Source organism: Centruroides vittatus, unplaced genomic scaffold, assembly GCF_030686945.1.
Source record: "Centruroides vittatus isolate TY-2023 unplaced genomic scaffold, ASM3068694v2 contig_943, whole genome shotgun sequence".
In the NCBI taxonomy this organism is placed as follows: Eukaryota; Metazoa; Arthropoda; class Arachnida; order Scorpiones; family Buthidae; genus Centruroides; species Centruroides vittatus.
In genome coordinates, this window is record NW_027122626.1 from 1215227 (window position 1) to 1230614 (window position 15388).

The 15388-nt window shown below is 29.4% G+C and overlaps 1 protein-coding gene across 1 annotated transcript in view; it reads right to left on the minus strand.

Annotated features, from left to right (window-relative positions):
* Nucleotides 1-15388, minus strand: part of LOC136985029 (LYR motif-containing protein 9-like) — a 48061-nt gene that overhangs the window by 28123 nt on the left and 4550 nt on the right. The window contains exons 2-3 of the mRNA XM_067282219.1: nucleotides 11646-11738; nucleotides 8096-8158 (exon numbers count right to left, since the gene is read on the minus strand). Coding sequence (XP_067138320.1) covers nucleotides 8132-8158; nucleotides 11646-11738 — 120 coding nt within the window. The 3' untranslated portion in view covers nucleotides 8096-8131. The remainder of the gene's footprint in view (nucleotides 1-8095; nucleotides 8159-11645; nucleotides 11739-15388) is intronic.

Below are 15388 nucleotides of genomic sequence, written 5' to 3' on the forward strand. Positions count from 1 at the left end.
AATTCCAAATTTTTGTGTTTGAAAAAAATCAAATACAAAATAAATTTATAGTGTTCACACAAATTTTATAATTCTATTAAATTCTAATAGTAAGTTACAATTATCCCTCCTTCAATTTATCAATTAAAATTGGAATATTTTGTTATATATAATATCATATATTAATTGGTGTGTTGAATTTTTTAAATTCATTTTTAAGTTCTTTTCATAAGGACAGTATCTTATTTTAGTTTTTTTTTTTTTAAATCTATCTACATCCAATTCCATTTTAACACAGTTAAGTTTAAAATACCTAACTAATATTTTTGGGTTACAATTTTCAAAAGTTTTAGACATAAATTCCCACTTCATCTGTTCGTCTGACCTTTAATCTTGATAATGGAGTTAGATAGCTGAAAGTCGAGACCAGATATGAAAACCTTAGGGGCAGGAGACCTCAATTAACTATATACAAACTTTTGGTTTGGATTGGAAGTCACATTGTTCCAATTCAAAATTTTTTCATGAATGAACTTACCTTGTTACATAAATGACTTGCATGACTCCATTGTTCACAGAAAAAATATGATATACAGGGGCAAGGCACTACCACTGTGATGTCACAATAAATAATTGCTCATTGTTACTTTTAAATTTTATTACAGTCAAAATTATTGAAAAGAAATGAAATATTAAAACAATTATTCTAAGAGATCAAGTTACTAATTTTTGTCATTAAAGAGAATAAACAGTGAATTTCTAAAGAAAAAATACTCCAGTTTAATTGACATTGGTCAAAAACTACTTATCAAAACTTGTATTATTTTATATCTATTAGTTCAAACCTGAGGGATTCCAGTCATACGAAAACATTTTCAATCTGTACATCTACTGCAGACTATATCAGATGTTCCTCAAAAATGCAATTGAATTTTCATTTGTAATACAGATCACTGAAGATATTCAGTTTAAAGCAGTGTGAATAATATACATAGACTATATATGAAATTTAGATAACTGATCTGCTTTAAAATATGTAGACAAACACAATGTAACAAAAATCTTTGATACTTTTTATTGTAAAGTATTAAAGATTTTTATATTCAAATATCAAAAGTACATTTTGAACCTTTTGATGTTTGAATATAAAAGAGGATACCAGCTCACAATTGGCTGAAGTGCTTTTTATTGTAAAGTTTAACAATTATTCTACTTTTGAAGACTTTTACATTACTTTATATTTGTCAATGTTAAATTTATAGACAAGTGCAAAGTAGATTATTATTTTCAAAACTATATGCTGTATCTCAATTGTGTGTAGGTTATTTTTATACATTGTATCTTTCAAGAAACATAAAACGTAATCACATTTATTCACTCTGAGGATCAAATTTTGTTCTGGCTTCCATGCCAGGACAAAATTTTCATTTTCTGGAATGATTCAACTGTTAGACAATACTGTTTTCATTCAAAATGTTCATTGAGAACCAACACCATTTTCAGTGAAGAATTAAGATCTGAATCTGTTGGACAAATGTTTTTCCAAAATTGAAACACTGTGTAGGGAAGAATCTTATCTGTTTGCTGGAGAAATAGACACATTTGCTATCCTTCTTCAAGGACATTCTGGAGTTAAGGGTAATAATTATGCCAGTTTTTTGAGTAATTTAATACTGTAGTAGTAGTAGTACATATTTACTGACCAGTATTCATGGTGTTGTTGAAAAATGTTGGTCCAACAATACTACATATTAATGATGCACACTACATTGCACAGTCTGGAAGAACAGTAGCAGCTCCATTATACTATGTGATGCTCATTGGCCCAAAATGCATATTCTGTACGTATGTACATTCATGTACACATTCACACGAAAATGCATATCATCATTAAACTGTCATCTATGTTATGGAAGGCTGTTTTATGCAACTGATATTAATGGATTGCCTTCTATAAACAGCTTGAACTTATTGCATAAATCAACTGTGCTTTAATGGATTCTTGGATGCTTTATCGTATTTACAAGTATGTTTTGTATGGAAAAAGTTTTTAACACATCTTTCTAAATTATCATGTATATTGATAATTATTTTCCAAGCATTTCACTAATGATAGCACAATCTTCCAAACTTGTTGAATTCATGGACATAAAGTATCTTTTAATTTGTATTAAACTTGGATCTTCTACTGAATCTATTATTTATATAAAATAAAGTTCTAAAAATTTTTAAATTCAATGTATTCATATGTATTTTTGTTTATGGAATCAAAATTTATTCTCTAGGAATGTAACTTAAAAATGGCTTTAAAATGTTTGTTATATAATATTTTCTTCTTTGAAACTTTTCAAAATTTTGTTTTGATACAAAATTCTAAAATTAAAGACAACTAAAACTGAAGCATTTTTTAAGATTACTTTCAGAAGCTTTGTTGATTCATTGTTAATGATAAACTGTTTTTGCTAAATATTTGAACAGTAATATTCATTTAATTTGGTCTATATTAAGTGCTAAATATAATCGAGGAGCTTATTTCCAAATGGATGTAAATGCCAAATGCATGATATTTGAACCAATGCCATATTATCATTCATTGCAAGCTCTACTACAGTAGAGCTTGCAATGAATAATAATACAGAAAATCGGAATCAATTGGGGACTGGGGTTGTTCAGATTAGGGATTTGTTCCGATTACGGTTTATGTACGAAAAAATATATTAACCTGTCTGATGTTCAAATTTTTCTCCGTTGCGTGTCGCTTCCTGTTGAATTTTTCTCCGTTGCGTGTCGCTTCGTGTTGAATTTTCGTCGATTTTAAGCCTAACGAAAATTTTTATAATAATAATCGAGGCTATCGTATCGTTAAAAATTATTTCTGCATTTTGTACAAACAAAATAAATATATTGAAGAATATAAAAACATGAAAATTATACTTTAGAAGTAAATTTAGTATCAAAAACGTTCGATTTAGCACAACACAGTCCGACTGAAAATCGTGCCGATTACCGGTGATTCTGATTACCGGGGTGCCGATTTACGAGTCTCTACTGTATTTATGTAATAATTTTGCATGTCAAGTTGGCCCATATACAGTAAGAAAAAGAGCCTGTATTTTATGTTTTGTTTACAAACAGACATATATCCTTTCTACTGTAGTTCCAAATGGATGTACAGTACATGTATATTACCAATTTTACAGAACAATTATGTCGTGCAAGTGTAAATGACTGCTTGTAAAATAAGGGCTGAATAATTACATAATAAGAATGTTGATGATGTTATAGACTCCTTTTTAAACTTTTTAGAATTAAATAATTATTTTAAATATGGTATCATCATATAGTAATGGTTACAAATAGCTTGGAAGATGAAGTAGTAATACTGTGTGAAAAAGAAAAAAGTGGAGAAACAAAAAGAAATCCCATCAAGTGCAAAAAAAAAAATAAAAAAAAAAAACTGAAAGAAAAATTCAGGTGAATGTAAAAGATTTTAAACTTGCTCCATGGATTCATTACAGATGTAATTATAATTATAAAACAAGTAGTAGTGTGGTGATGAAGAACTAAAATAAACAAAAATTTAGATTAATTTTTTAGACAAAATTAAATAGAAAGTAAAAATTTTAATATCAATAATATCCAATGACATGAGTGGAATGTCCCTCAGCTCTTAAATTTAAATTCACTTTACTTTATTCTAACTTGAAAGTTATTTAATATGAACAAAAATTATTTTGACATTAAAAATTGCAGTCTGTCATTGTGATGATCATTTTTAATTTATTTAATTTAAAATATATACTTGGGATCTCAAATTATTGGGTTGTTCGGAAAAGTAATTTCGTTTTTTCCATAGAAAAGTAAACGCAATATTCTTATAATAAATAAATATTTTATTGAATTATATATTGACCATTTTGGTCAAATACCTGTTGTCATTGTTTCTGGTAGTAGCATGATTTCACATTCATAAAAATTTTGATCGTTGTTTACAAAAAGCTGATCCAAGTGATTTTTGACATTGTCATTTCAAGTAAATGTCTTCAGTTAAAAAAAATTTGTATAGACCAGAACAAGTAATAATCTGAGTGTGCCTGATCTGGCAAATATGGTTGGTGTGATAACACATCCCATCTAAGCTATAACAGTTTCTGATGAGTTACCAAACTTGTGTGAAATTTGGCATTATCATGGTAAAACACTACACTTTGTTTGTTGATCAATTCTGACCTTTTCTGTTTGATGATATTACTCAATTTGTTTATTCAATGGCGGTACACTTTTGAATCTATTGTTAAATTGTCTAGTAAAAGCTCAAAAAAAAAATTTCTTTAAAATCCAACCATAGAAAGCATCTCTCGTTAATAACACATGGAACCCATATATCGAGCTTTGAAACGAAACCAATTCGTTTTAAGTAATAATAAATGGTTCAATTTAACAGATTTAATCTCTTAGTGATTTCACGTGTTGTTATACGGCAGATCGCTTCAATCAGTACCTTTATTTTGTTTTCATTGGCTTCAAATGGCCATCCAGAATGTGGTGTATCTTCGATATTAAAATTGCCAGAACGCAATTTTGTTAACCAGTTTTGGCACTGTCTTTCTCTCAACACATCTTCTCCAAACATGTACCACAAATTTTTTTCTTGTTTGAACAGCATTTTGATTTTTTAGTTATAAAAAAGCAAAATATGCCAAAAATGATGCTTTCAATTTTCCATATTTGATGGGTCACCGAAAAAAAAAAAAAAAACAATTGTACAGAATCAAACAAAATTTTTTACAAATAAGCCTTAAAATGTCAGCTGTCGAAGTATATAATGAAAATGTGGTTTAAAATAAAATTAGCTGGTAAAAATACATCTAATTCCTCTAGTAATAAAAAAATGAAATTACTTTCCGAACAACCCAATATTAGTGTATTGCCCCTGTACAACATACTCTTCCTGACAACAACAGTCATCCATGTAACTCTGTTCCGGGGAAAATTTTTGAATCAAAATCATATGTCTTTCAGTCTATAGCGGAAGTTCGTATATAGTTAATTGGGGCCTCCTGCCCATAAGCTTTCCATATTTGGTCTCAACTTTCATCCATCTAACACCATTCAAAATTAAGGAAGGACAGACAAAGGGAATTTAATACAATTTTTAAAAATTGCAGCTCAAATATTTAAAATTTTAAATGAATGTTAATTTAATATAAAATGGATTTGTACACTATACAGTTTAAAAAATGAAGCAAATAAAGGAAAATGGTATTGATGTCATATTTAGTTTTGATTTAGTCAGCAATATGACAGAAAGTAATGCTATTGTGTGTGTAAACAAAGAAACATTGTACAGTTAAGCTAGGGATATTATTTCAAATATATATAATTAATTTAATTGCTAAAATTTCTTTTATAACGATAAAAAAAGTAATAGGTTAACACTCAATGACATGACAGTCAGTTTCTAAATAGTTTTCTGAAATGATGATATTATATAGAATCAACTAGAAATTTATCAGATTTCAAGATTTAACTTCAAATAGCAGTATATAATAATAATTAAAGCAAGAATTGACACAAAAAAAAAAAACAAACAGGAATCTAAAAAGTGAGGTATGCATTTATGTATTTTGTGGTTGTTTTCGGAAAAACCATGATAGCAGAAGAATATCTGCAATGTAAAAAAAACTTTTTATGTTTTATAAAGATCTCAGTGACTTTAGATAGAGGCAGTGCTATTTTATTACTTTGTAACTGCAATTTAAAATTGGTGTATAATAGACTAATCATATAATCCATATTCACTTTCAATATCCAAGTTGTCTTTTAAATAAATAACATGCAGGAAAGCCATGTAAAATTACAGTACTTAAATTTTTATAACAAAAAAACTTTGAATTTTTTATTTTTCTATAAAGTAAACCTATATGATTCTTTCCATTGAACTATTATTATTCAAGAATAAGAACAAACAATTATTTTCTGCACAAAATTTTGATATTTTTTCTGCATTTTTATATCAAAGTTGTATTTTTATAAGACAAATAAGATTAAATATAATATTAATCTTCTTATATGTAGCTTATACCTCAATACCCAAACTCCTTGTATCCAAATTCCCACTACAACAAATGATGTTCTTTAGTACCCATTGTAATATTCAGATTGAAGAATCTGAGTATTACGAATTTATTTGTAGTGCATTTCTGAAAAATTTGAAAGTTACACTAGTAAAAGTGAAAGAATAGGGAACACCACTGTTCTCAGATTCTGTTTTGTTTTTTCAGTGCTGTTATGGCTGTCCTCTATTGCAACTACATAGTTCAGTGATTTTTAAAACAAAATTCCAGTGCAATCTTACAAGCTTATTTTTAGCAGTTTATTAAAGTAGATTCATATTTCATTGTTGTTCTGTTTTTATACAATGATATTTTAATATAAAGTGCATTGTATAATTTTCATTGCTATCTACCGCATAGTAAAGAAAATACCCATAATTCCTAATTGTGGATTCTATGCAAAATTATTCATTGTGTTACTGCTTGCATACATAGCCTTTAAATGAAGTTTGTACTATTTAATATCATGTTAAAATATTGAATTGGTAAGTAAATAGATAGTTTCCAAGTTTAAGTCTCATTTGAGAAAATTGATTGTAATTATTTAGATGAAATGGGAATGAATTTGAGTTTTTCCCAAAAGAAACAGTGGAAAAAATTTCCTAATATTTGAATTATTTTCAGGAAATGCATTATATTTGGACAACAGGCTATGGCTGTATATGCTATTATTGCATTTAAATGCTTTTATTTACATTTTTACATAGCTAAATTATTATTCAGAAAGTATCTACTCTGAACTTCTATGTATATGATTATGCTCCAAGAATAAATTTGGTCATAATTGTAAGAATTATTATCTGTTAGGGTGATTTTTGTATATGAAAATAATTTTCTTGCAGTTTTTTTCATTCAAAAAATATTAAACTTTAACCTTTACAAAATAATACAGATAATTCTTGCAAAGGTTAAGGTTTAATATTTTGTGAATAAAAAAACTGCAAGAAAATTATATATAATTAACGTATTATTTCTACAATTTAAAACTGAAATGTCTAACTCAGAATATGAAAGAAAATTAGTTTTATTTAATCTATAAATTTTTGTTACAATATTATTACTGTATTATTAACATATTATATTACATATATTAATTACATTAACTGCTAAGAATTTTTTTGTTCATTATTAAATGTGAATGTAGAAAACTTCTAAAAAATATTTTCTGTTAATGTTGATTAATGAAAAATATATTTATTGGAAAAAAACATAAAATGAATTCTTATAAAAATAATTTTATTGCTAATTGTAAAATATCAAAATATAAATAATTTTTTGCTAATTTTATACATTTAAAATTCTGAAATGTTTCTGTTTTCATTTTCGTGTTTGAAAAAAAAAAAAATTAGTATAATAATATTTTTTCAAGTTACACAGAAAACTTTTTATTATTATTTACTAAATAAAAATTTTATTCAAATTTTTAGTTTTATCTACTGGATTGGTAACAAGAATTATAGATAATTGTTTATTATAGATCTGTAATTTTTGAAGAAGGAATTTTGATCAAATCTGAAAATATGAAAATATTCCTTTTAATACTTTTAATTATATTAGAATTTATTAATATAAGAAACACAGTATTTTAAAATCTTTTATAAAACTAGTCATTTTCTCCATTTTTCTAATTGTAAAAATTTTAATTTTACATAATTATTAATCTTTAACTCTTTACATCTAGTTTTTCTTTTAATCATTAGCCATTTCCACCTACATGTTTGCCTCCAACAAAATGTTATTTTTCAAAATAGTATCTGTTATCTCATTGTTAGAACAATCAACAACCACTCTAAATTCTATAAAACTGAATGTAATAATAACAAAAATATTTTAAAAATTAATAATTTTGAAAATAATCAAAAATTATTTTTTTATAATATATAAAATTAAATGTGAGATTTAGGAATGAATTCATTTGAATTCAAATATAAAGAGTTAAAGGTGGAAAAAAAATTGCTAAATGATAAAAATCAAGTATTGTATAAAATAATGAAACTTACATTAATTCTATTTATATCATTCCTACTGACTGTAAATCAATTTCCTTTAGATTTATTGGCATACTAATAAAATAAAGCAATAAAACAATGAGAAAATATTATTCTGATAATTTATGATACTTAAAATGATATTTATATTAATAATTTAAGAGTCAAGAGAGAAATAATGAGCACATTACATCTAAAATCACTTCTTTTAATCCAAAAACTGGTATACACGTAAGCAGGGAACACTCACATTATACAAGGTATACTCAGATGGAGAGAGTCACTATAGTAGAGAAACAATTAAACAATAATCTTTTGCAAGTACATGTGGCAGTGCCAAGGAGTGCAATGTGACCTCAACACATTTGTGCAGTAGTGTCTAAATCTTTGTTTCCAACATTGGGGAAAATACTGCTCAAGATGCTTTCACTAGAAAAGTTTTCATTTGGAGATAATTTTAAGTTAGATTTCATCCACTTTTAGAACCCTTTGTGATGGAAAATGTGCAAGGGTATTCCCACAGAACAGAATACGAAAACCATGTCTTGCCATCTTGAAGGTTTACTACTTTCAGAAGCAGTAAACTGCAAGGTTTTTTTGCTTGCTGCTACCATTCTTGCCCTTACAATGTTTTGCACTTGCAATATGTGTACCCACAGTAAATTTCTTTTTGTTGTTGACCATAGTATTGCAGTATTCACAGCACAAATTTCCATCTTCCAGTTACAAACCCTTCATCGGGAAATTCATGTAATCAAAGAGATGCTGTAACTGGGGTCTTGGGCATTATCATAAGATACAATGAAATACATTTAATTAGACTTTGGTTTATTCAAATCTTTACAGCAATATATCAGATATAACTAACAGTTACTAGATCCTGAGGAGATGAGAGCTATGTTACCAACTGTTTGGAATGAAAAGTCACTACATTTAAAAAAGTCATCTTTTTTGCTACCAAAATTTTAAAAGGTGCTACCTTTTTTACTACTTAATTGAGAAAATAAAAATACAAAATTACCAAAGTAAAAATTTAAAGATAAATATTTTATTTAATGAAAACAGTAAATTTCTATTTAACATTAAATATAAAAAACACTGCAATTTTTCTGAAAGGAAATGATTAAATCTTCATAAAGGTATGAAGATGAAGTTTTTAATATGTAAAAATAATACTGATAGAGGGCACACGAAAGTAATAGCTATAAATTTGAGCAGTATAAAAAGTATAGAAAGTATAAATAAGAACTGAAATATAATAAACAAGATTTGTATTTTCATGCAGATATATAAAAATGAGAAAATCTCTACTTTTGGCTTATTTGGATGCAGGTGCCCATATGCTACAGCCCTCAAAAAACTTACAATCTTGCTGACAAGTTGCTATGATTGGCAATAAGGTATGGAGAGACAAGGTGTGGAAATTGGACTGGATTGCAGGGAAAAAACATAGCAACCTTGATAAAGTTCCTTAATTCTGCTTTATTGCTTAATAACTGGAAATGGTATGATATGCACTCATTTCATAATTTCAGTAAGCAACCCACAACTGGGTTTGGATATTGCTTTATCTGTTTTAGGGTTGACTTACTGATCAGTTTCGCTGGTGGTGGTGTCATAAGCTATTAATAATTTAAGAATTATAAGAGAGAAATATGAATATGCTACATCTAGGTTTAATCTATCAAAAATTTTAATCCGAAAACTGATATACAAAGCAGTAAGTCAGGATACATATCAATATGATATGTATCCTGACTTGCTTGTATTTGTTTGTACTTGTGTGGGGAGAGATTCTATAGTAGAGAGATAATTAGACAAGATAATAGTCTTTTGTTCTAAGGTAAGGATGATAGTTTTTTTCTCCACCAGATCTCTCTGGTGGACAAAATTGGTTCTTAATGTAAACAATGACAATTAACTATATTATATACATTATAACATAGAGTGCAATTAACCACTCAACATAGGACTGCATGCCTGTCATGGTGTCATCTTCATCACAACTGGACCACTGAATGGCATTGGATATTGTTTATGGATGAATCCTGCTTCTGGATCCTGGCAAACACTATGTACTAGCTCTTTTCATAGAGCTTCACACTGGCCCCATACTGGGCATCATGTTCCATCAGACGACAGCCCTAGTGCACATTTCTGGTACTCTGACAGCAGACCAGTACTTCACATGAATTGTGATACCTATGGTTCAGCCACTGGTACAGACCACAGCCGATACAGTAGTCCAGCAAGACAATTCCCAACTGCATGTCACATGGTGAACTCTCACCAGGCTGAAAGAAATTCACATCCTTCCCTGGCCTGCAGCCTCACCAAATCTCTCTCCTGTAGGATCTCATCTTACATGAGGTGCACTACATTACCATAGAATATATGCATGAAACATGCATATATGCAGTGATGCAGCTTGGCAAAGTACCTCAGTCAACCATTAATCATCTCACTGAAAGTATGCCTTGTCTTATAGCGTCTGTATAGCTGCCCATGGGGGCCATATTTGTTACTGAGTAAACAAGTGTCGGTTGCATATCTTTGTTTATTCTTTTAATCGTTTTCATATCTGTTACCTCTACTGGTCCTGCAATTTGCACATGGCTACATGCATTCCTTTGTGGTGCTGAAATTTCACTTTTGAAGAGTGTATTACATGCTATATATTATAAAATTGATTTCTTAATTATTAATTTTGAAATGATAATATTTCTTAATAATATATGTTACATTTATAGTGAGAAGTACATGAGTTATTGTTACTTTATGAAAATGTTATAAACATTGGCCTATTGTTTCATATAATTTCACTGCTTTTAGACAGAAATTTTGTGATTTTTCTTAAAAATAATCTTGTAATCTTGCATGCATAACTAATGAGTCAGTATTGTGACCAGGAACCACATTCTCATTTTCTCAGTTTTCACTTGATTTGTTCTGTAACACACACAGGATTTCCATGATATTTATGGCAAGTCTATTTTATATTGATATTTTGTAAAATTTAAAAACAATTGAAATTTTTTTAATGATCTTCATGAAAAATTTTAATCTAGTTTCTGCAAGATAATTATAGTAAAACAAACTTTAAAAATACAAATACACCAACAACTGCCGTAAATGATCAGGCTAAATATCCAAAATTTAGCCTGATCATTTATAGCAGTTGTTGGTGTATTTGCTTATGATATCGGGTTTTGTTTGATGTATGTTTCTTTAAAAATACATTTATTGTTTGTTTATATATAGCTTATTAATAAAAATCTGTCTGCATGGATTATTATTAATAGATAGTAAATCTAAGGATAGTCTTTCTCATAATTCTATATGTTCACTTATTTATTAATCATTGTTTAAGTTTTATAGTAAAATAAATTTATATCTAAAAAGTATAATTTGTGTATATTTATATAACGCCATTAGAAATTTATTATCATTAGATTAATTTAAAAATTAATTCTTATAATATTAAGTAAAAATGAATTAACAAATTTGAAAGTTATCAAACAATGAATGAATTCAAATATGCTGTTTTATTATTTAAACTTACCTTATTTACAACCCATTCAGAATCTTCAATTGCTCTTTTTATAATTTGTTGAATACGTTCGGGATCTGATTCATCTGAATGACTATTATACGACTGGATTTAAAAAAAGCCTCAATTTAATCACACTTTATAATAAATCTGTTCATAAAGTTGTTCAAAAACTTATTCAGTAATCAGAGCCATGGAAAGGCAGGGGTAAAGAGGGCATGTGCCCAGGACACCATGATGATGTGGGTGTCAAAATTCCAGTTATTTCACGGGCATACTAAAATTCATAGAAAACTGTCACGTATGTATATGAAAAATTATATTATCATATGTACTTATTAATTTAATGCATATTACATTAAAAAAAGTGTTTTTATGATTTCTAAATTTCTAACATACTAATGAAAGGCATATCCAAAAAGTACCATATTTAAGTTTGCCCCTGGTGCCAAATGCTCTAGCCATGGCCCTGGTAGTAATTTATTAATATAATTTTCAGTATTTAATAATACATAACATTTTTATTTTTTAAATCCAAATATTTTCAGATTTGTTACTCAAGATAATACAAGTACACCACTGAATTTTCGGCAACGGATGTCCAGCACCTTTAATCCATACAAAATTACAAGAGGGAACTTGAAATTTCTGCAGCCATCAGACTAGTTTATTTTGCTTAAATTTAACCCTAGCTACAGCTTTTAAGAGATATGAGAATGTCAGTGTTGGTATCAAATGTAATTTACATTTAATATTTATTTAAGTTCTAGCAGTTCATGTATACTTTAGATACGTAGGAGGTAATGAATACATTATTAGTATGTTAGAGAAGTGTTGATAAATTATTATTATATGCAACCATGGTTGGGCCAGCAAAATGGTTAATCCAGCAAGGCTTTGGAAGCAAGGGTGATGGAAATTCAGTGGTGCACCTGTAATTAGAAAAAAAAATGTGAATGACATTTAATAAGTCATTGAGTGAAAGAACTTTAATTTTTCTATGCTAATTAATATAATTTGTTAATAATATTTATTATACATTATTATAATAGTGTCACAAAACAAATGGAAAATCATTGCAAAACTGGTATTTTAAGTTTGCAAAAATTACAAAAAATTATACACAGGGTGATTCTAAATTCATAGAACAAACATTAAAAGTAGTATGGCACACTAAAACAAACATTTTTGGTCAATGTATACTTGCAACTGAAGCATGTAGGCACCAGAAGTCAGACCGACAACTGCCGAATTATCGGGCTAGCAAATGAATATAGTAATAGTAATAATTTAAGTTAATTTGGTTCTAGAGTTAGCAAGAGATGGCGCCTAACGCCTAACTCTAGAACCAAATTAACTTAAATTATTAATATTACTATAGCCATTTGCTAGCCCGATAATTCGGCAGTTGTCGGTCTTTATATATAATGGGTTAGTTGTTGTTTATTTAACCAGAAGTCAGTTTGGCACATTTGAAAATCATTCCTGTGTTTTTCTGTCATTTGCAAAGCAGATTTCACACCTGATAGAGCAATTCATGAATTCCAAGGAGTAATGTATCTAATATATGGGGCTACTAATGGATATGAAATAGCTGTGCAAAGATTGTACTGTGAAAGAGTTCACAGTACAATCTTCGACGATACAATCTTGAATAGACGAATTCAGGATCATAAAATTTTTAAGTGTTTGCACTGCCAGCTTTGTGAAACCAGATCATTCCATGTCAGCAGACATGATGCAAGTTGGGTGAGAAGTTTGAGAGCTGCAAAAATGAAAGAAGACATTCTATGAGAGGCTGAAAGTCTTGACCAAGCATAAGAACTATTGCATGTAGAGTAGGTATGAGCCAACCACTATATGGAAAGTTTTGTATGAGGAGCAATTACACCCCTTCCATTTACAGAAAATTCAATCATCAACAGCCAAGGATTATCCTTTATGCACAGAATTCTGCCATTGGTTTATGTAGCAAAGTGCAGTGCAGCCAGATTTTCCAACACATGTGCTCTTGATAGATTAAACATTCCATGTAAAAAAAGCTTTGTATGCATAATGCTCATGTTTAGGGAAAAATCAATCCACATGCTACACTACTACATGTTTACCAGCAACAATTTGCCGTCAATGTTTGGGTTGGAATTGTCAATGACTTTCTGCTATCATCTTGGCTCAATGGGAGGAGTTATTGTATTTTTCTGGAAGAGGTCTTGCCAGAATTGCTTCAGGTTATTCTATTAGCAATTCTAAGGCAAATATGGTTTCAACATGGTGGGGCACTAGTGTGGTGTTCATACAAGTGGTACAGTACGGTCCGCGAACGAAAAGTACAGAAGGACTCTACAACAATTATAATAATATTCACAGTCCCTTTATTACACTTTGTACAAAGAGGTTATATCAAGAATCCCAACTGGTTACATGAAATTTTATGATCCGGCGTGGTTTTCACAAAGAACTCTTTGTTCCGTGATTTTTACAAAGCACGAAGGTGACTCTTTCCTGATCGCGTGACAATTAATTTTTAGTAAGAGCGTAACTAACCTAATTTAATTCTAACTTAACACTAAGGAAAATAATGAGGAAGATAGGATAGTGGGAAGAAATAAGAAATGAAAAGTTGCTTCACCCGGGGTTTCTCTATATCAGGACGATATGCACTTTGGGTAGGACCTTGGTTCTGTTATCGTGACTTCTGTCTTTCGGATCTTCTCTTCTATATCACTTATCGAGATTCTTCCTTTACGATAAACTCTCTAACTTGGTCCTTGGCTGGACGGCCTCGAACTTCTTTTCTTTCTATCAAAACTTCCTTCCGAGCTCCTTCTCACACATCCGATCTCCTCTGTGCCTAGTCCAAAAGTGACCTATTGCTTGGGCGCTATTCACCCGGCTGCACTCTCTACTGTTCTGTGTTCTGATTCTTAGAACCGCTAATCCTACCCCAAGGCAATAACGGTCTTTGGAAAGTGTTAAGAAAAGAGAACAAAGAAACAAAGGAAAGGCTAAGACTAACTAAAACTAATAAATATAAATATATTATTATGGCTGATGGCCACACTAGCACATTTCATCATCGATGTGTGTAATTACTTGGATGCCACTCTTGGGGAGTGATGGATTGGCCAACATGGACTTGCTTATAATACACATCTCAAAGCCTGATGAGATAATATAATCAAATAATTAATACAAATAAATTTAGTACTAGAAGTAAGCATTAGGTGCCATCTCTTAACTAAAACTTATTTATTAAATTATTAAAATTATAATTATTAATTTAGTTAAGAGATGGTGCCTAATGCTTACCTCTAGTACCAAATTAACTTGTATTAATTATTTGATTACAGCCATATTAGCCCGAATATTTAAGCGATCGTCGGTTTATTATATGGACTAGCTGCTAAATCAGGTAATCATGGTGGCCAAGCAGTCTTAATTTCTGTAATATATGCATGACAGTGTCAGTGCAGTGATTGGCATACATTTTCCAAGATGACAGGTATTTTTCAAACAGTTGCATTGTTGCAAGAGTGATGAGATCCTTCAAATTATGTATGTGAGAACCTGGGCTAGTGTAAATTCGAGTATTATTTCATTTCACAAATGCAGAAGGAACTTCATAAGATTTTCCCACCAATAACACTTCCTCCATGGGTGACACAGCTTCCAAAAAAACTACTCATCAAGGTAAAAACAAATCGTTGGTGCACAAGAACAGTGACACAATCAAAAATTTCCAATTTTGAGTTTAT